The sequence below is a fragment of the Dama dama genome, chromosome 29 (genome assembly GCF_033118175.1).
Source record: "Dama dama isolate Ldn47 chromosome 29, ASM3311817v1, whole genome shotgun sequence".
NCBI lineage: Eukaryota > Metazoa > Chordata > Mammalia > Artiodactyla > Cervidae > Dama > Dama dama.
The window spans coordinates 57954309-57976667 of NC_083709.1; the positions used below are offsets into that span (position 1 = coordinate 57954309).

The window sequence follows — 22359 nt, forward strand, 5'->3', positions numbered from 1 at the left end:
TTAGGTCTAAGGTGAATCACTTGCTTTCATGACTTCTAACGAGAAAACGAATTGATTTTAAAATATAGTCTAATAACTGTCATTGTTCCCAAGGCCCATAAAAGTTTATTTCAAGCAAAGGAAGAAAGAAGGAATTATAAATAGATGCTATCTGTAAAGAACAGATGCTATCTGTTGGATTTGGGTTCATCACTGAAGGAAAAATGTTATTGGTATAAACAAAATTTCAGCAAGTGTTCAAAGTGATGCTATTAAAAGTGAAATAGCTAAGGGATATGGAAGCAGTATGTAGAAGAAAGTGAATGAACAGGGCTCCAACTTGCTAAGATAACTGGGGACAAACGTCAGTTTCCTTCTGTGTAGAGGCAGAAGGATAGACCAGAAGACCTCCAAGGCTCTTGTAAATCTCAATTCGAGAATTTTACATCAGAATAAAGTCCGAATTATTGGCAATAAAGAGTATAGTCCACCTTGGATCTGGAATGTAAAGAGGATGTGAAAAACTTGGTGGAATCCAAATAAAGTCTAGAGTTCAGTGTAAAAAAAAAAAAAAAGACTGTAGTTACAGAAGAGCAACAAATAAGCGCCACTGGGGCAAGTCCCAGGCCCCGCCGCCTGAGCAACACTACCCTCTTGCTTCAGCAGCATCCTTGCTAAGGAGTGGTGTTCAAGACTGCATCTGCCTAGGTGCTCTGTCTTCTCTCGTCACAACTCTTTTACCCTATTAAGCTTAAGAGTCTGTTAACTGTCTAATCGGTTGATTTTATTCAGTAATTGCCATGAAAATCTGGATATAGGTTTAACACATTACCCTCCTGTGTAACAGAGCTGCCTGTTAACCGTGTCCCGGAGGAGCTCACAGGCAGTGGCTGTAGCAGGCTTCTTTGCCGTATTCCGTGCGCAGGGGAAAGCAGTGTTGAGCTCAGAAGTCTGAGGCCTCCTCAGATCTCTCCCTAAGAGGTAGCAGAAAAGAGCAGTTAAGAACCAGGCCACTTGCGGACTTACCTGGTGATCTAGTCATTAAGACCCTGCTCTTCCACTGCAGGGGAACTTCCACTGCAGGTTCAATCCCTGGTTGGGGAACTACGATCGCACTGGCATGGTCAAAAAAAAAAAAAACAAAGGCCCCAAAAAAAGATTCTAGGCCACTTGAATTCAAATCCTGGATCTGTGGCCTATTACCTGAGCTGGAAAGCAAGTTTCTCAATCCCAGTTTGCTTATTCTATTTGTTTCGCAAAAAGTACTAGCTCATAGCTCTCACCATTGTTGTAAGAATTCAACGAGTTCATACATGTAAAATAGAGCCACCAAAAAAAATAATAATAATAAAATAGAGCCATGTTTGGAACTTGGTAAGCACTCAGTAGCTCTGAGCTGTTTTCACTTATCCACCACGTGTTCAGTCACCTTCTCTGTCTAAACAGTGAGTAGGAGCCCAAAGCCTACGAGTGTTTTAAATAAAGTGGATGTGAACACATAACGAAGGACATGCCATATGTATCTTGGCTACTTCTACCATCTGGCTGAGGAAGAAGTGATGTGACACAGTTACAAAACCTGAAACGTTATTTCTCTCTCTCAGCGATTCAGCCTATGGCAGTGAGCAAAGAAGTGGTTGACAAAGCCCTTGTAACAACATCCCCACAGCTGAGGGATGTAGAAAACTGCCCATCAGCGTTGATAACAAAAATATTCATTAGATTTCTCTCCTTAAATAGGGACCATGTCACAGGCACTTCACACACTTAATTTTCACAAGCATCTTGTAAGTAAAACTATTATTCCCATTTTATTGATGAGGAAACAGAGGCTCAGAGATGTCTCATAACCTGCCCATATCCTTTGATTACTAAAGGATAAAACCACCTTCCATCCCAGGCTATCTGATTCTGGAGTTCTTGTGCTCATCCATTATCCCACTATTTGCTCTGGGCTTAATGTCCACAAACTGCACTGTCAATCAATAGAGGACAATCTGTTTAAGTAGAGTCACTCAGTCTTTCCAGGAGAACATGTTAAAAGGGAAAGGAACTAGGCACGATAATTTGCTTTTATCCTACTTAGTATCTGAGTGCCTGAGTTTGCTACTGATTTGGAACACATGTTTAAAACATACGGAAGCAGAAACAATTGTTAGGCAGTCTTCTGTTCCATATAGAAAAGGGAAAGACTTCTAAGAATTCAAAAATCTTCGTGATTTAATTTCTAAATCACAGTTTCTTTGCGATTTAGAATCAGTAGGAGGTATTATAGAAAGAGAACTGCAGCCAAAAACATGAACTTCAGGTAACTCTACCCAGGTCATTTTCCTTCTGGCCTGAACTAGAGAATCTCCAAATCCATCCAGATTTTCTACACAGACATTGACCCCAAAATAAACTGGCATTTATTTTTCTTATTTCAAGATACTATTATTCTTTAGAGATCTCTAGATTTGCTGTAAATTTTGGAGGTTTCTTCCATCAGACTTTTAGGGATGCAATTAGATTGTCCTCCGAGAGCTCTCAAATTTAGCTGGCTCTTAAGCCTAAGTATTGCCTTGGTTCCCATTTCGTTAAAACGGCAACGCCATCTAGTGGACACAAACTCCTCCGCGCGTCGGATGGAGATACCTACCGGAGCTCCAAACAATGTGATGCGCAGTGTTTTCTTGCACCACCTAAAAGACTCCATTCATTTCACTAGAGCACCATAACCCTCTCTGTGGGCAGAAGCGCACCAGTGATGCACGGTAGTTAAGAACTTTGGTTCTGCAGTCGGACAGCCTGAGTTCAAAACCTGGCTGAGACTTTCCCTTCAGTCAGTTTGCCTAAGCTGAGTCTCAGTTGGAAACCTAAGATGAGAATAACCCCAACCTGTGCATGTGGCTTAAATTAGTCAATATTTGAAAATCCTTAGAACAGTATCTGTCCTGCATAAGCCTTATCATCATCACTGTTATTATCAATATAATTTATATCATAAAGTTATTCATCTCCTTATTACCTAATAACATTCCTAGTTGTTACAAGTTATGTAATTACCTTTTATTGAGCACCTACATGGTGCCAAGATATATTTAATGCTTATAACAACCCTCTTATGCGTGTTATATAAGTATTTGTATATCCGTTTTGCAGGTGAAAACATTGAGTCTCAAAAGTTAGAAAACTTGTTAAAAGCAGAGTGAGCCAGTGAATCCAGGTCAGAGTAACAGCAAAACCCTCTCTTAACGATGTTTCTTCCCATCAAACAAAGGGAGCCCCTCACTAGCTAAGAAAAGGGCAAATGGAAGCTGCAGATTAATAATTAAGAATCAGGTTTACCTGGTTTTAGCAGGAATTTTATCTCAAGCTGGCATGGTGGATGTGTTTATCTTTACAAATGAGATTTTGCAGTGGTTGGTGGCAGGGAGGGGAAGCTTTCTAGAGGCAGGCTGGCAAACAAGCCGAGAAAGAAAGTGGAAGGTCGTGCCTTAGCTCCCTCACCACAGCCCTCAGATGAGGTGAAAGATTCTGCAGGACTAATACTCTTAATGAAAGCTCATTTAGGCTCAAAGATGATTGACAGTGTATCTATGAGATACCAGTTCAGTTCAGTTCAGTCACTCAGTCGTGCCTGACTCTCTGTGACCCCATGAATCACAGCATGCCAGGCCTCCCTGTCCATCACCAACTCCCAGAGTTTACCCAAACCCATGTCCATCGAGTCAGTGATGCCATCCCGCCATCTCATCCTCTGTCATCCTTTTCTCCTCCTGCCCCCAATCCCTCCCAGCATCAGGGTCTTTTCCAATGAGTCAACTCTTCGCATCAGGTAGCCAAAGTATTGGAGTTTCAGTTTCAGCATCAGTCCTTCCAATGAACACCCAGGACTGATCTCCTTTAGGATGGACCGGTTGGATCTTTTTGCAGTCCGGGGGACTCTCAAACAAGACAATTCACACAGCCAGTCAATGTGCTTTTAAAAACAGGGGTGGAGGGGGGCGAAATCCATCAAATTAGCTTTGATGCTAATGGTATAGATTGCCTTTCACATATATGGTCTGAGTTTGCTGTTCAGTAATTTTCTGTCCAGGTAGACAATGAAATGTGAATTCATTGATCCCTCCCATATAATCTTAACTGTAGATTTATTTTCCTATTCCTTTTGTGTTCTGTTTATGAAACCTGGAATTTTAAACATCAGAAAATAGAAATAAACCTCTTTTTAGCAAATTCTTCTATTCAGAAACTGAGTATTAATAGAGAAGTTTACAAAAAGGGATTGGCCTAAAGGTGATCTAATCCCTGTGATGTACTACTTTTTTTTATCAAAGCTAAATAGACACATGGAAGATATTTCTAGTGCTGTTTTATTGGGGAAAATTCTATAAAACTTGATCGTGTTTCCATTGTTCTTTACTAAGAATACCAAGCAAGTGCTATAGTCTAAGGCAGCATTTTCAATGGCATAGGCTTTTTGAGGTAAATATTTTACAACTGCTTAAATCTATTATGCATATTCAACTGCTCATTGAGAAATGGTACAGAGAATAGAGTTTAACTCCAGCTATACATTTTCTATGCCTTCTAGTGGCACCTATATCAAACACACATAGGCATTCAATTTAGGAGCAAGTGCCTAATACTTCATTAGACTAAACCAGTGAGGAAAACCATTCAAGCAGGTTAGGGAAATGAAAATCCAGTGTCTTTAGTTCTTTTTTTTGCCTTGATGGAAGACATCTTGTGAACTTCCATTATGTGACACTCCTGTCACCCTCACCCAAACACAGGTCTTATGCAGGCAGTTTAGGAAATCCTGACTCCACATGCTAGCCATGTGAACTTGTTCAAAATTAGTTCAGTTCTCTGGAGCTCAGAATCTTCATCTGAAAAATAAAGCCGATAGACTAAATGATTTTGAAGGATTATGGTTCTCCCACCTCCTGGTGGACGCTCTGGGCCTATGCACAAATATCCCTTTTGTTACAGTCACTTCCCAAAGAGAAGGGTACAATAGTGGAGAGAAAAGGACTTACAGGCAACTAAGCAATCCTGAGACCTGGGTTCGATCCCTGGGTCGGGAAGATCCCCTGAAGAAGGAAATGGCAACCCACTCCAGTATTCTTGCCTGGAGAATTCCATGGATGGAGGAGCCTGGTAGGCTACAGTCCCCAGGGTTGCAAGGAGTTGGACACGACTGAGCGACTTAACTTTCACTTAACTTTCAAGCAATCCTGAATGATGCTGAAATAACTGTCTGTGGTGGGAGTTTCCATGGAAAATTTCCATGCGTGAAATGGTCCTGTCAACTATACAGTTAATAACCACAGTCACATCAGAAGTGTGTACCAGCATCTTCTCTTCACCCATGCTCTTGGAAAAAAAAAATCAACGTCAAGGACAACCAAGAGCTACCCAAGGAGAGTGTGGTGACCAATCCCAAACCATCCCAAGTTTATGCACAATCAAAGTAAAGAGTAAGCTTTTGTATGAGTACAGCTTCAGGGTCAACCCACCTGTCCTCCCTGGCCCATTTCAACCTGATCACCTCCCTGATTCCCCCTTGAAAGAAAAAGGGGGACAAAAGATTAAGATATGTTCTTAGTTGAGCCCCAGGCCTACCCAGGTGACCTTGGTTACTTGAGAGGGATTTACTTGAGACCTCTGAGTAGTGAACTATCCATGCACTACATCCCAAGAGGCTGCTTATTTCCAGAATCCCGTCTTCTATCTCAAAAAGAAAAAAAAAAAAAGAAATTGCATGAGTGTGGGGGCTGAGCTATGCAACTCAATTTGTCACATTTCTGGGATCTCTACCATGGCCACAACTATATTAACTAGTCAATGGTCATGATTATTTTAGAGCATCCCAGGACAAAGGACACTGTAATTCTTCCCTGTGCGCATGCTCTGTCGCTTCAGCTGTGTCTGACTCTGCGACCTCATGGACTATAGCCCACATGGCTCCTCTGCCCACGGGATTATCCCAGCAAGAACACTGGAATGGGTTGCCATTTCCTCCTCCTGCATTGGCAGGTGGGTTGTTTTTACCACTGAACCACCTGGGAAGCCCGTAGTTCTTTCCTAGGTTTTTATTCAAATCCTTATCTTTCTAGATATCCTTAAATAATCTGAAAAAAATCTCCAAGGTCACCTAGTAATGTGTTGTAGTCACTTACCTATCATGCTCAGTGCAATGAGTCATATATATATGAATATATATATGTATATATATGAATATATATATTCATTCATATATAAATGATCTACATCATAAGCAATACATATCTATATGCTTAATTGAAGTACTTATAACCTTGTATCTACTCATAGCACATGTATGCACATTAGCCACGACATGCTCACGCCTCTGTCAGTACAGCTTTCCTTGCATGCTAGCATTCACTACATTAGGTAAATCACCTTTTCTGTTTTGAGTTGAAATTGTGTAAAACTGACCTTCCTCAGTAGACTTCTCCTGGAGATACTAGTTTGGAATTAATTTTTGACTCAGGACTTCCTGAGAAGACTTTAAAATCCACCTATCAAAAAAAAAAAAAAAGTGCTATTGGGAAGCTATGGGAAAACCAATTCCATTTTCTACACTCAATTTCAAAAGCCATAATAGACATAAAATATTCTGCAATAAGGAAGAGGAAAGGAGATTTCATGAGGTTCTGCCTCTGACTTATTGAAGGATAGAGTATTTATGCTTATAAGACAGCCTCTGAGACAGCCCCACTGTTGACTAGTACTTCCAGCATTGCAAGCTTGACACTGACTCTCAGAAATAGCTCTGAATCTCTCTTCCACTGATTGGGGTGAATAGGTCCTGCTTTGGCCACATTTTCAAACACCTACTTTGGGAAGAACTGGCAAGGGTTAAAATACCACATAAGCTATGGAACACAGAAATGTCAATTGATGGTTAGGTTGTTGGAGCTTGATACACTTTGATTTTCATTACCATAGTACACAACCAACTTAACAGGCTCTCTCCCAACCAGTACAGGATTTATTTCTGTGGTGTTTACAAATGTGGGGAAGCCTGCTGAAAATGTTTCTAGCTGGAAAGACTTTTATTTTAGATGTAAGCTATAGATAAGGATATGTGACAATATACCCTCACTACTGAGAAAAAGAAATTTACTTTTTAAATCTGAGCCCTGTTTATGCAGACTATTGTGGAACTGCTATTTGGTTTTCAGACACGTTTGTTCTAGGAACATTTGGTGCCAGACTATTTAGAAAATACTTACTTTAAAACATTAGTCAATGAATGAAATGTATTATTTAAGCAATCAAGTGACTTTTAAAAATTTAGATTAAATGTTTGAAAATGTAATCATTGCCTCCAAAGAAGTCTTCTGATTTAGTTATTCCTAAAGGTCAGAATTATATTGGCTACATTTCCAAAAGGGGGATAAGGTTGGGGAGGGATTGCTTCTGTTTAAATTAACGGTCAATCCATATGTCAGCAAAATCCAAATAGTAAAAGTCAATCCTAATGATGGCCCTGGGGAATTTTCATAATTAGGTTTCCATCATCTGTGACTTGCTGAGTGTCCTTTGGGTGATGTGGAGAGGGAGGTGCACTTTCTAAAAGAGAGTGGTAAAGATGTTCATGGGTTCAAGATTATGTTGTTTTTGCTTGTTCTAAGTCTCTTCAAATACTTTTAAGACTGTGAGCCGTACTTTTATCTTCTGTAACTCTGCAGAACTTCCCTTCACCAGTCAAAACAAAGAGAAATTCCTATTTAGCCCCTCAGACTCAAGTCTCTATGCTTTTACATAGCCCTTAGAAAATATCACTGCTGCCAAAACTTTCTGTGGATGGAAAATCAAGCCCAAAGAAACTAAGACTTTAGGATGTTAAGTGACTTCCCAGAGGGCATGAAATAAAAGCCTAGAGGAGTTCATGTTGGCTTCCTCCATCTTAACAAGACACTTCCTTAGAACTCCCTATTTCTCGGGCATTGAATCCATTTTTTCTGATTGTTCTGTGAACGAGGTCTTTTACTATGAAACTTAACTTTGAATGATAATGTTTTTTATAATAAGTTCTTCCTTAATTTTTTTAGCTAGTTTGAAGAAAGGGAACTGTAATTTCTCTAAAACTAGACATGCACTATTGCAATGAAACAAAACACTTGTGTTCCAAAACAGCTTTCCATTATTAAATTATTAAGAAGTCACCCTTTTAGATAGTTGATTTGTTTCGCTGCTTATGGTCTTTTTTCCCTTTGGATATACTCTGTTTAAATATAAATGCCATATGGATTCCTTCAGTTTTTCTTTCTGCTTTAGTTTCTGTTTTCTTAATTTTAAAATGCTCTCACATGAACTTCCTGAAATTTGATAAAATTTTAATCATTTTATTTATTAATCTGTTTATGCAGTCTTTGCCCAGGTATTATTACTTGTAGTATTAATCCAATTTTTTCCACTATTTTTCTCTGTGTTCATGTTTTATTGAATTGTGTCTTATCACATTTTCATCATTTTTATAGGTAATAACATAATCTTCTATTTTCTTAATATTTCTTTCTAAAGAACTTTAAGAGCATTTTGCTTAAGACCTACATGAAGTAAAAATCAGTTATGCCATTCTCTGATATAATAATTGGCCGTAGAATTTGTTTGAAAAGGAGACCAGAAGCTTCCCTAATTCACTGGTAAGAGAATAATGAGTGACTGGACCTTGAAACCAAAGCAACAAATGAGTTATGGGTTATTTGTGGCCCCAAATTCTTCTTTAAAAACTTTAAAGAACTTGAAATACGTGCTGAAAATCTTTCCTTCCTCCTGTTGAGGTTATGGATCACTACTAGATGGCTGTTTTAAGCTTTAATATTGATGTTTTATGCTGGTAGCACATTTCTAATTATGCCCCCAAAATAATCATCTCTAAATAGAGATTAGAAAAATCAGAAAGGCCTTAAAAGTAACATTGTCCTCTCTGACACTGTCGTCTGTTATACCCTAACCAGTAGACTTGTTCTATTTAATGACAGAAAGCTTATAAAACTGGGAGTCTATTGTCAAAAAGACAAAATGCACACTTGGTTAAAAGTTCCACCTTTAAACCAATTGTTCTAATATATTAGAGTCACTGCCTCAGAGTGTGGGTTCTGAGGAGTCTTGATATTCTGAAAATCTAATGCAGGCACTTAAAACTTGCCTTGAGCAAGTCCGTAGAGATATCCTGGCATTAATTCAAAGCGAATCCCCTAAGAATTCCACTTCCACACTAGTAGTATAAACTAAACAGGGAATTGAGCAGTTCTCTAGATCCTTAAGGCAAGTGATAAATTAAAAATTCATTAATCATTTCGATTGAGGCTGATATATAGTATTTTAAGAAGAATACTTCCAAGGTTTTTTTTTTTTTTTGTTTAATTCCTTATGGAGAAAAATGAATAGGGGCTATAGTTCACAAAGAAGAAACCATCCTTTCTCATGAGGAAAAAAAAAAGGAGGAAGAGAAAGAATTAGGAAGTTCAGATGCAACTCCCTCCATTACTATATATAGCTTTGAGCCTCAGCTTTCTCGCCTTGATACAGTTGGGCCACGGGTGCTCTTGGTAATAACACTGAAAGCAGCAGTTTTTAAAGATATACTCAACTTTCCCCGCTCCCAGGATGTGGGATTCTAATGAAACCACCCGTGCAATCCGTGTCTGAGACACTGTAGCCTTTGGAGAACACCATTTGCTGAAATGTCTAGTGAGAGCTAAAATAAGCCCCTTTGGTGGAAAAAACCCGCTGAGTGGTTGAAATCAGAGATGCAGAAGGTCACTTGCTATTTTAGTAGCTGCAAGCTGGTCCTCATTTTATAATATTGCAGTTATAAACAAGAAATTGTCACCTTACCTGTCAGTTTACTTACTTCTCATCAAAATAAGCAGATGTAGCCTTTTTTCTACATAGTACTAGGTAATTTAAATGACTTCTTTCCAAACTTTGCTTTACTATATGGATTAATACATAATAAAAGTTATTTTTCATACATTTCTTTAAATATTACTTCAAAATATTATTTTTATACTGTCTGATATGATTAACCTTTTAAATCTATTGACCTGTGTGTCTCATGTCCATCTCAACCATTTGTAAATAGCTTAAGGAGGGACTTTTTTCATACTTCTTTGATTTATTCCACAGATCACCATGAAGATTGATGAGGATTGGGGTAGGGGAGGGAAACTTTACAATTTCAGAGAGAGAGAGGTGACCCAACTAACTTCTGGAATTATTTAGATACAGTCCTTTTGGAAATAAAGGAAGGAAGTTAGTTCCAGACCCAGTGTTCTACAATTCTTGCACACCCTATTGAGAATTACCGTCAATGTTATTCCAGTTTTCTCCTCAAAAATTTACTTTATCTCTTCTTTTTGCTCATAAGTGGATCTAAGATTACTCCTAAAGCTTCCAGGGAAGTGTAGCAATTTTAACAGTATTTTTCATCAAAAAATTATAAAGTACATTTGCCTGCATCAGTTATTTCTTAAATCTCTTTATTGAGGTAATAATTGTACATACAAAAAATCTGTTCATATTTAATGTATACAACTTAATGAGTTTGGAGGTAAATATACGTATACCCATGAAACTATTATCACAATCTATGCCATAAACATATCTCTATATCCATTATTTTAAAGCTTTATAGGATTATTCTTTCATTTGAAATATTGTCTTTTGTATCTTGTAAAGTTACTTAACACATGAAGTTAAAAATTCTATTAATTGGTTTTAAGTCTCGGGTTCTAATAAGCCTTCCTTCAAGGAAAGTGTAACAGTAAAAGTCTAAAAATAAAACAGGAATTTTATGAGGAAAAAAAAGAGATGAAAGTGAGAGCAAGGTTTTTTTTTAATTAGCAAATAAAAAATGAGAAGAGTGGACTTACTATTAATTTGTAATTATACACCCGGTTTTCCCTTGCCAGCATCAATATTTACTTTTCTCCTCATCATGATTGAAAAGGAATGACTTGGGCTAAACATATGAAATTGTTTTTCTCATTCCTTGATATCATTTTATTAACTATCAAAGCAGCCCACGTACTCTTAGTGAAATGGACAAACCTGTGTCTCACTGACATAAACCGAATATTAACTACTGAGAAGATGGAGTCACATTTTCAGATCCACTTAAGAAATCTCTAGCCTCATCCCTGGTCTCAGGGAGAGGATAGTCCATGCACATCATCTTGGAAGGTGGTAGAATTTCCTATTAGTCCGTCAAGTGGGGCCATACATCTGTGGACCCAATATCCCAGCACAGTGTGAGCCGACTCCTTCCTCAGCATGTGCGGTCTGCAACCCAAGCTTGTTAAAGTATCCGACCAAACCTGGGCTTTGAGAAGCAACTGCAATCCAAGTCAGGGAAATGGATGAAAGATGTGTGATTGCCCAGAAAGATTCCACATCCCCTGCTCTTTTACCTCGATCTCTTTGTCTGGACTTTCTCATGTGGTTGGTCCCTTGAGATCATCGCGTTTACTCTTACCTTTTCTGTTTTTCCAGGCAAGGACTCTTGCAAGTTCCTTTGGCGCCCAGCAGGAACTTTGCATACTGTATTCATTGTCTCTCCCTTTGTCCCCTCTTTTTAAATCCTTCTCCCCGTTTCACAACTGCAGACTCAGTCCAAACAAACCATCTCCTCTGATGGTCATGCATCTTTCTAATGGACAGAACGAGTCTTCTGGCCTTGCTCCCTAGGCACCAAGTCTTGCTTTACTGTGTGGTTTATAAAGACCACAACCAGCCCCTGCTGAGCCTTGAGAGGGTCAATTTGGCTTTTGCACAGGGCTCACCTTTGATCTGCGGACCCGAGGAAGGAAGTGGAGAAGGACCGCTCCTGCTACTGCTGCTACTGTCTTGGCCTTTATTGATACAGGTCTTATGTCAGAAAGAGATCTGCCTTGTATTTCTCACCATGAGGGTATATAATTGCTCATGTTTACTGTTTGACTTCAAAGCTCTTGTGAGTGCTAATGCTTTAAGATCATCAAAGAGTCAGTCTTAGCTTACTAACATCCTTTGTCAAATAAAGCAGAAAACGAGGGGATGAATGGCTAGATGGATATTTTCAACATTATCTTTACTAACTAAACATTGGCTGAGTACCTGCTGTAATGTTCTCTCTCTCATGCGCACACACACACACACATACTCCCCTCGCTGATCCAATGCATCCTTCTTCAGAACTGTCCTAAATCTAGCCTCCACTCTGTCTCTGGCATTCTCACCTCGTCCAGAAATCCCTCACGTTGCCTGTATTTTTCACCACAGCCTGATTAATCTCACTTACTCCTTCATGCCATCTCATCTTCTCTGCCGTGGCCAGCGCCAGGATAACCGTTCTAAAACAGAAGACCGACCATGTCACTCTCCTGCCTCACAGCTGCCGCTAACTCTGACTTGCTACAAGATAAAATTCGAACTCCTTGGCCTGGCTTACTCAGCTGCTCCGTCTTCAGTCACAGTGTCCACCCCTAGTCTCTTTTTTCCCTCTTTTCATCTCTTCCATGCCCTCTATGTTGCCAACAATATAGACATTTTGCTGGGAAAGACAGAGCTGATTTCAAAACACCGTTTGTTAGCTTTGTGAAAATGGGTCTAAAGTCACTCACTCTTTTGAACCTCACTTTTTTCCTCAGTCAAAGGGAAATTGTTTGTAAAAGGTAAAGATTGTAAAGATGTAAAGTATAATGTCAGCAGTTATCCAGCTCAGAGCTAGTTTCCGTCTGTGCCTTTCCGTCATCCCCTCTACCTAAGGTCTATCTCTCTCTTTATGTGACAAACTCCTGTCCAGGCTCAGGTCAACAGGCATCTTCTCTATGGATGTTTTTCTGCCTTCCCCAGACTGAGTTAGACATTTTCTGCTTTGGGCTCCCACAATAACTCGTGGTATTTGTTATATCACGATATGACAAAATATTATTATAAGATCCTTTACAAAAAAAGAATGTATTTTTTTAAACTCTGTATCTTAGCTAGGCATCCTCAAAAAACATGTGTGAACATGTGAATGAATATATGAAAGCATTATGTTGGATTCTGCAGTCAGTTCTTGAAGAATTCATCATCTTGAAGGGTGTAGAAACATCCACTCAAATAAGCATAATGTGAGCCTGACTGGAAGTAAGGCCTGGTTGAATGAAAATTAAGTGTAATGGCAGTTGGCCATTCTACCTGAGAACAAAAGCCATTCCTATTTGAGCTGAGTCCTAAAGCATCCATGTGGAGTTAACTTTCCATTTTGCTTAATCTGCCCGTTCGTTTATTATGTTCACTTCTCTCATACCCCATAGAACCCTAAATTTTGGTGGCAGAGAGCTAGAGAATTCTTAAACTTTGGTCAGCAGTTCTCAGGAAATGTTGTAAAAGAACAGATAAAAAGTTTTTCATAGTGCAATTTTGAGTGCAGTTGTAATTTTGCTTATAAACCCTGAAGCCTGTAAATTACTGACAAATCGTATATCTTTGAAAATGAAAACAGACTACACCAAGAAGATAAAGGTTTGAAAACTATAGAGCCATAAAAATCTATGTTTTCATTATATACCTACTGAGGAATAGATATGTTTTTTTAAGAGTCTTAGTAATTAGACTGCCCAAGTGAAATTGAAAAATGATGAAGCATGACATACCAATCTATTTTAATATGATGTATAGAATATTTCCTGCCCTGTTTTACAACATAGGAGGATGTTCAATAAAATTTTGAATATAGGATTTTTTAAAAGAAAGGATCTTTATAATATGATAAGCAATGAAAGTCTAGAAATGCTCAATGTTGAATCCAATAGAGCATAACAATAATCATAAGTTAGAATTTTGTAGCATCTTCTATATCTATCAGCTTATGGTTCTGATTGAACAACTCTAATAAATATTGAAATATCTTCCTTCGTAGCACTGATTCCAAAATTAAATATCTCTGTTTTTTCTCCATTGTGTGGTCAGATTGCATCCCTGATGAAAAACTATGTAGAATGTCCCAACAATGACAATTGTAGCTACCGTTTATTCAGTGTATATAATGTGCCAGGCAATGGCTATATGAGATTTTTTATTTGGAAGGTTCATTAGAAACTTAAGCTTACATTTTTAATTCTCTACATTACTAAAACTCAATTTATTTCATGCCATATAAATAAGAAACTTAGCAAGGTAAGAAAAAAAAAAAAAGGTACCTAAGTACTGCTTTGAGAATTCTCCTGCAGAACAAATGAAATATAGCTACTTAGAAAGACAGAAATTGCATTTAAAATGGCACAACCTGCAACACAAGAGAAACTCCACTTCTATATAAGCCAAGAACAGTTACTAGGAAGAAAATTTGGTCATCTTCATTTTACTCACATCCCACTTACAGAATTCCTAAGGGTTTCCCTGGTGGCTCAGATGGTAAAGAATCCACCTGCAAGGCAGGAGACCCGGGTTTGATCCCTGGGTCCGGAAGACCTCTTGGAGAAGGAAATGGCTATCCATTCCTGTATTATTGCCTGGAGAATTCCATGGACAGAGGAGCCTGGTGGGCTACAATCCATGGGGTCGCAAAGAGTCAGACAGAACTGAGCAACTAACATACTTTGGTTTCTCAGATGTCACCATCATGTGTTCAAATAACAGAAGGGATTATGAGGGGACCTTCTTCCAGTTCTATCCAACTTCGGGAACTCACGGCAGGTTGTTAAACAGAACTCTTGTGTCTGGTGCTATGACTCAACATTCATACCTTGAAACTCAAAATGATCAATATTTAAGATACAATGCCATATATAACTCATTTGGACTAAGTGCCCCACCAAGCTTGATTGCGTTTATTTCTACTTTTTAATGAATTAAGCTATTTTCCCTTTTTTAACTTTTTCAGAGAAAAACTTTATCTTATGAAAAATTTGAAAGAATATAAAGACACTAATGACCTAACTTCAAAATTATCACCTCATGAGTCAATATTATTTCATGTCCCTCTCCTATTATTTATGGAAGATATCTACATGGTTCCAAAGTCAAATCTACAAAATTAATACTATTGGAGAAGTCTGACTTCTATCCCTGCCCACTCCCCATTTTCTTCTCTTTCCTCTGTAGAAAACTATTTTTTTTAGATTATTGTTAAATCCTCCCTTTTTAAAATATAAGCAAAACATTTGTATTTCAACTTCTCCTTTCTGAGATAAACACTGGTAATCTAGTGATTTTCAAAATATTTCAAAGTATTTGGAGCTTAAACCGACTGTTACAGTATAGCAAATGTTACAAGGCTAGCAGACTTTCAGGCTAAAAAGCAAGAAACATGGTAATTTGTATATATTTCAAAAATAAATATTTATTTGAACACTTTATAACTTTAAGACCCCAATTTTGTGACCAAAAAGAGGAAGAGAAGGCAGTTAATTTTTATTAAAAGCCTGATATTTGGGGGGGAAAGCAATAAAGAGTTTGTCTGGAGATATGTAAATAGATAGTAGTGTTAAAGATATGCTCATACCAGTGGAGTATCTTCAAAATGCATTCCTTCAGGAAACACATTAAGAGCAAGTCCTTCAGCAGAGTGGGATTTTATTCACAAACCCACAAAGTGATCTTCTTTCTCATAGATCGAATTGCACAGAACATCATTAAGTCCCATTTGGAGACATGTCAGTACACCATGGAGGAGCTACACCAGCTGGCCTGGCAGACCCACACCTATGAAGAAATTAAAGCGTATCAAAGCAAGGTATTCTGGGAAACAAAAGGGTTTTCTGCGATTTCTCTATTTCTGACTTTTTCAGCCTCAGCCCTGTTGACATTTCAGACTGGACAACTCTTTGCTGTAAGAACTGTCCTGCACGTTGTAGGATGTTAAACATCCTCTTTGGTCTCTACATATTAGATGTCAGTAGCATGCCCTCCCACGTAGTTGCGACAACCAGAATGTGTCCAGATATTACCACATCTGGAAGCAAAACTGCTCTGATTGAAAACCAGTGCCCTACTCATGTGACGGAGGAGACTGGGCCCACACTGGGTGATGTTAGGACCTCTCTTGGTGGCTTCTTTGGTCCAGGCAAGGAACGAGAGCAGCTGAAAATCACAGCAGTAATATCTGCAAACTTACTCTAGAAAAATATTAAACAACGCATTCTGAATGTTTTCTTGCCCTACGTATCAAAACATGACCAGAGGAAAAAGGGAGAACTCATCCCACATTATACCTGTTGTTTTTATTATAATTATTATTATTTTGATTATTTTGTATCCATTAGAGAAGGTTTTAAGAGAATGAATTTGTTGTTGTTGTTTTGACTCACATTATTTACAAGACTGAGATCCACAATCACAAAATATACCAGTACATTAACTTTTAATAAAATTTATAAATGTGTCTATATCTAAACATATGACATAACATGCTGATTTTTCTCCAGTGGAACAATTAAATGTTACCACTTTTATATATGTATATGAATAAGGAGACAAAAGCATAGGTATTATTACAGTCAATAAAAAATCAGAATTAACATACTTGGATTTCCGAAGAAAATAACCCAAGGATCAAAATACATTTCTGGATTCTGTTGTACTTAAGAGAGTGATTTGATCTGATGTCTTTTCCACTGAAATTCTTTTTGTACCAAAAAGCAGTCTCCATAAGTTCTGGGAAAAGAACACAACATAAAAATATTGCAAACTTAGTGTCAGTCAGATACACATTGAAAATAATTTTGTGGAAGTCTGTGAATGAAATTGCTATTACTGAGTGTAAGAGTTTGATTTGACAAAACAGACTAAGAGCTTGAATTTGTTTAGGTGAGGAGAAGAGGAGAAAAAACTATTAAAAAACCTGTAAATGTCGATCTTTACTATTGCAATATTTCCATTGTTTTAGCTTCAGCACTTTGATAATTGTGGTGTATCAAGGTTCAAATAAACCAAAACAACATCTTCGAAAATATCGCCTTTCTTCTAAAGGGGGGTGAATTCCCACCGTGAACCCCCAAGTGACAGATCAGCGCCGGTTAGAGCAACCTTGAGTGTTTCACTGAGTCTCCAAGTTGTTCTTGGCTCCATGTCCATTCCGTTTTTCTCTCTTGAAGTCCAGGGAAGCACTGTGGCAGCAATGTGCCATCCAGATAACTCATGCCATCCAGTATGTGGTAGAGTTTGCAAAGCGAATAACAGGCTTCATGGAACTCTGTCAAAATGATCAAATCCTACTTCTTAAGTCAGGTAAGCAAGAAGATTCATTGCTGGGGGGAAGGGGGTCTATTTTAGACCAGGATGTGGTCCACCCTTAGCTGAGGTTGGTTCTAGAAAATCCTCCATCTGCTATGTAGTCATTTTTACCACCCACACTGTCAGCCAACTCCCAAAGGAAACACTCAGTAATAAAAATGCCCTGATACTCATTCAGCTCGCCTTTGAAGTCAAATACAATTTTGCTTATTGAAAGTGGAGCTATTAATTGCGGAGGCTGAGATACCCAGCTTGACAGGCAGTGCAAGTAATTAGCGTGTCAAGGTGGCTGAATTGCTGAGCTGGCTCTAAAATGTACAACTTGCCTTCTGTTGGGGGGCTGGAATCCAGGCTAGCTGAGCTCTGCCTCTGTGGTCATTTCCAATCATTTTAATGAGGATAGCCTGCAGCAAGAATACACTGGGAGAAGCTCACTCTGCTCTAATCTTTCCTCCCCCCTCTCTCACACAGACTCCCTGACACATGCACAGTCACTTAGGAAGAACCTCAAGAAACTGCACGTGGTTCTCTTTGCAGCTGCCATTACCCAAGCAGGAAAACTATTTACTTGTCTTTCTCGGCCCCCTTTGAAAATAGAAAATAAGAACCACTCTGGTGTTTACATAAAGGGCTACAGCAAATAATAATAACATCATTTTATATATGTAATAGCTCACATATACATGTTTATATTTACCTATGACATCTTTTTTTAATCTCGTGTGCTCAATATGGTTTCCATCTTATAAATGAGGAAGCAAGGATTTGAAGAACTGAAGCGCTGTGTTCAATACCACATAGCCAGGACCTAGCAAAGCTGGCTTTCGAACTTGAGTCAGATAAAATAATTATTCTAAGTTGTTGCTGCTTTTTTACCAAATGATTAAAAAGGTGAAAATCTTGACTCAAACGTGAACTTGATATATTTGTTGCTAGATTAAAAATCACCCCAAAACTTGGTTCAAACAACAATAATAATTCGTTTTGCTCCCAAAGCTGATCTGAGCAGGGCTCTGCGAGGGATGGCTCATCTCCACTTGCTGTGGTGTTCACCAAGGCAACCATCTGAAGGCAGGAGGCCCCACTTCCACGTTGGCTCATGCACACGGCTGGCTGTTTGTGCCAGCTGACGGCTCAGAGTTCACTCAAGGCTTTGGGCTGAAGGGCCTCGGTTCCTATCCATGTGAGCCCCTCCACAGACTGCTTGGACTTCCTCACAGCATGGTTGCTAGGTTTCAAAAGTTAGCATTTCAAGAGAGCAAGACAAAAGTGCATAGCATTTTTCTGACATTGCTTCCAAAGTCTCAGAGTGTTATTTCCACCTGACTAATTAAAGTCAAGGCAGTGATGAAATCCACCTTGGTTTAAGGGTAGGAGACACGGAATGTGAGGGGTCAAGTAAAGTACCTTCCACATTGGAGATACTGAATAAATGGTTCCTATTATTATTTTAGTCAGAAAAGCATTATGTCCATTAATATTTGTGAATTCCCTATGTGTAAGCCCCTATGCTAAGGTGACATATGAGGGAAAGCAGAGAAATCAGCAGAACAAAGAAATAAGACACCAGATTAAGAAAGGCACCAGGGTACCTCGGGGTACCACACAGATGTAACCAAATCATTGGTGTGATGTTCTCATGCAAATGTGTGACTTCTGACTGTGGATGTCACCTTCCAACCTATTGTGGGGCAAAAGCCCTTTTCTCCAAAATGTGGAGAAACCATGCAATTGTTCCTCAGGATGTCAGTAAGTATTCAGAGGAACAAGCAGAAGTATTGAACTAATTCATTTAATAAAGATTTATTAAGCATCTACTATGTGCCAGGGACTTTTCTAGGTCCTGGAGATATAACAGTGAATAAAATAGGCCACAATCGCCTATGGTTATAGACAACAGCCCTGCCACTACTGGACTAACAGCAAATCCAGAAACATCAGGCCCGGTCAAGGTTGAACAAACTGCTTCTTGATGGAATTTCAATAAACCTTTGATCTGTGAATGTTGATTATAACTCCCTGGAGTGGATAATGCTCAGCATTTTGCCAAAACTTGTTTGACCTCTTTAAGAAACCCTTGTGTCAAAGACATGAATACATAAACGGTGCCCTCAGGAAACATCCTGAAGGTGTCCTTAAGTCATCATATGCAGAAATATAAACAGACTGTGTTAAAAACTTGAAGTAGCGTGCAAGTTTTCCCAATACCAAAACTTCTACAAAAAGTTAACAGACTGGAGTTGCCTGCCACAAAACTTCTTTCTGGGCCACTTATCATCACCTGTAAATTTGAAACTAACTTTAATATATTAGTAAAAAATGGGGCAGGGGGAGGGCGGAATACATTCTTCCAAAGAAAACATTGTTGCCCTCCATTTTAGTCACCTTTAAAGTATGTTTTATCTTTCATTCCTCACATATGCATCAAGAGCTTTATTTCTAACATAGTTCTTTTTTTACTTGGGAAGGAATCTTGAGGTGTTTCTGAATGTGTGTGTCTATGAGTCTGCGTGTGTTTTAAAGCTTTTTGATGTCTCTTGACCTACATGCAGTAGTAAGGTCTTTATTATTGTGTATATATACATAAATGTTTTTTTCGCATAGGTTGCTTGGAAGTGGTTTTAGTAAGAATGTGTCGTGCCTTCAACCCATTAAACAACACTGTTCTGTTTGAAGGAAAATACGGAGGAATGCAGATGTTCAAGGCCTTAGGTGAGTTCACCTTCGGTGATGACACAGTTTTATTAGCTACCATCAGTTTTATTGGCTACCATCAGTTCCTCTGCTTAGATTATAACTGGTAAAAGAAATGTCCTGATTCTCTAATGAGAACTAGTATCTCATTATTCAATAAGGGTCTTACTAGGTGAGCCTCCAATGTTTCATCTAACTCCTCTGATTTTACAACTGTGCCTCCAAATATCAAAAGAAGGAAGGAAGCATGGACCCTCTTGATACCAGCCATGCTTCGTTCGGAAGTCAATGAAAACGGATTCTAAAGAACTGGGATGCATTCTAAGCATTCTTTATAGAATCAGGTTTTCTTTTACTTTCTAGCTTACTGCTTCACAAAGTATATCATATAGACCACTGGTGGTCTTAAGTTTCTTATGCAAGTTTGTAATCATGAACTAAGATGCTTAGAAGAGGAAATCTTCCACTTGTTTTGCACCCAGAGTCATGGTTCTCCCTGCTAATTCATGAAGTTCTGAGAGCACAAACAGTGTGGGTGCCAACTAGCCCTAAATGATCCGCAGACCGTTCTTGTGGGAGGGCAGGATAGCGTCAGTCTCTGGAAGTATGTCGTTCACTTCCCGTCATCAGTGTGCGGGGTGGATAAGAATGTTAGCAAAGATGGACTGATGCCAGGAAAGGTTTTAACCACTGACAGTGTCATTTGTTCCATATCCTGCCCACAGACACCAAAGAAGGCCACTGCCCTTTCACCTTTTGTGCTGTTAGCTGATATGGCAGACAACAGCAGGTCCACCAGGGCCGGCAGTGTTTCCCTCCTGTAGCTGGTACACATCCATGTCATCTCCACAGCTAGATTTTCAAGAAAGGAGGAAAGACATTGGCAAGCAACTTGAGTATATTTCCAGCTTCATAAAATAAACATTTACCAAGGATCAGTGTAGGGATGAAGCATTGGTTTGTGAGGATCCACAATGGCTAAGCACCTTACCTGCAAGTCGTTCATTAGAAGGTAAACAGGAGTGAATGTTTGCTCCTCAATTAAATTTCCAGGAAATCACAGGCGCTTTATTGACAGGCACTTTATCTCCATTCTCTTAGTTTGAGGCCCATGGACATCTTACATCGCCAGTGACATCCTATAAGTGCCACTAAAAATGACAGCCCTTGGCCCATTATACATAATATTTTAGGTTTTCTATGAATGCTATCTCTGTACTAAAAGATCCTCAAATCACTAATTTAAAAATTTTCAGTTGGAACTAATTTCAATTTTACAAGATGAGAGTGGGGTTATATAGTCCCAGTTGGATATTTCAATGGGTGCACACTGCTTCTATCTGCCCTTCATTGGTAATTTTGACTTTCATTACCTGGTCAAGACATTGCTCAATTTTCTCATTCTACAGTCATCACTAAATCACTTCTCAGGTTGTCCTGATGGTTCAGCAGGTGAAGAACCCACCTGCAATGCAGGAGACACAGGAGATGGGGGTTTGGTCCCTGGGTTGGGAAGATCCCCTGGAGAAGGGAATGGCTACCCACTTCAGTATTTTTGCCTGGAGAATCCCATGGACAGAGGAGCCTGGTGGGTTCGTGAGGTCTCAGAGTCAGACACAACTGAGTGACCAAGCACACAGCAGAGCACAGATCACTCCTTCTGGTCAGGAACTTGGAAATATTTTTCGTGTGTGCTTAGTATGCAAGTCCTCAAATAATTTCTTGATTATGGGACTTTTTCTTACTGTTATACCATTCTATTCAAGTATTTTCACTTGATTTGCCTTCTTTTATAGGTTCTGATGACTTAGTGAATGAAGCATTTGACTTTGCAAAGAATTTGTGTTCCTTGCAGCTGACTGAGGAAGAGATTGCTTTGTTCTCCTCTGCTGTTCTGATATCTCCAGGTAGGGAGGTCTGAGGTACTTACCATTTAAAAAAAAAAAAAAAAAACTGTTTTGCTATCTTTAACATGAATTGCACCTATCCAAGCCAAGGTTCACTGGAGAAACTTTAAAAGAACTATATTTTCTTTAGCAAGCTTGTGATATTTTTGGACAATTCAAAGAAAAGTACCCTCATGTTAATTTGAACGATCCGTTTGGTCTCAAATGCAAGAGTAGCGTGTGTGGTAAGGTTGACTCCAGATTCAGAAAAGCATCATCATTTCTTAAGGGATAAATGAAGAAAAATAGTGGCCTGAGTTATAACTAAGTTCTCTTTTGATTTTAAGAATAAAGGACACAGAAAAAATGTCCAATAAGGTGAGACTTAGAAATATACCTGAATGAACAAGCCAGCATAGGGATTAAAAAAGTAAAACATATACTTTCTTTTCTTTAAATATCTGTTTCACTGGCCTTTCTATCCAAATTAAAGTTAGCGTTCTTCCTTCAGGCAAATGCTGGTGTCTCTTTGTTGTTGTTTAAAGCAATATTAGAAGCTTTAAGGACAGCAGAG

The 22359-nt window shown here is 38.7% G+C and overlaps 1 protein-coding gene across 1 annotated transcript in view; it reads left to right on the plus strand.

Annotated features, from left to right (window-relative positions):
* The window catches only part of RORB (RAR related orphan receptor B), a 197025-nt gene that overhangs the window by 161040 nt on the left and 13626 nt on the right, over nucleotides 1-22359 (plus strand). Inside the window, exons 5-8 of the mRNA XM_061132259.1 lie at nucleotides 15585-15706; nucleotides 17067-17199; nucleotides 19810-19917; nucleotides 21696-21806. Of these exons, the coding sequence (XP_060988242.1) occupies nucleotides 15585-15706; nucleotides 17067-17199; nucleotides 19810-19917; nucleotides 21696-21806 (474 nt within the window). The remainder of the gene's footprint in view (nucleotides 1-15584; nucleotides 15707-17066; nucleotides 17200-19809; nucleotides 19918-21695; nucleotides 21807-22359) is intronic.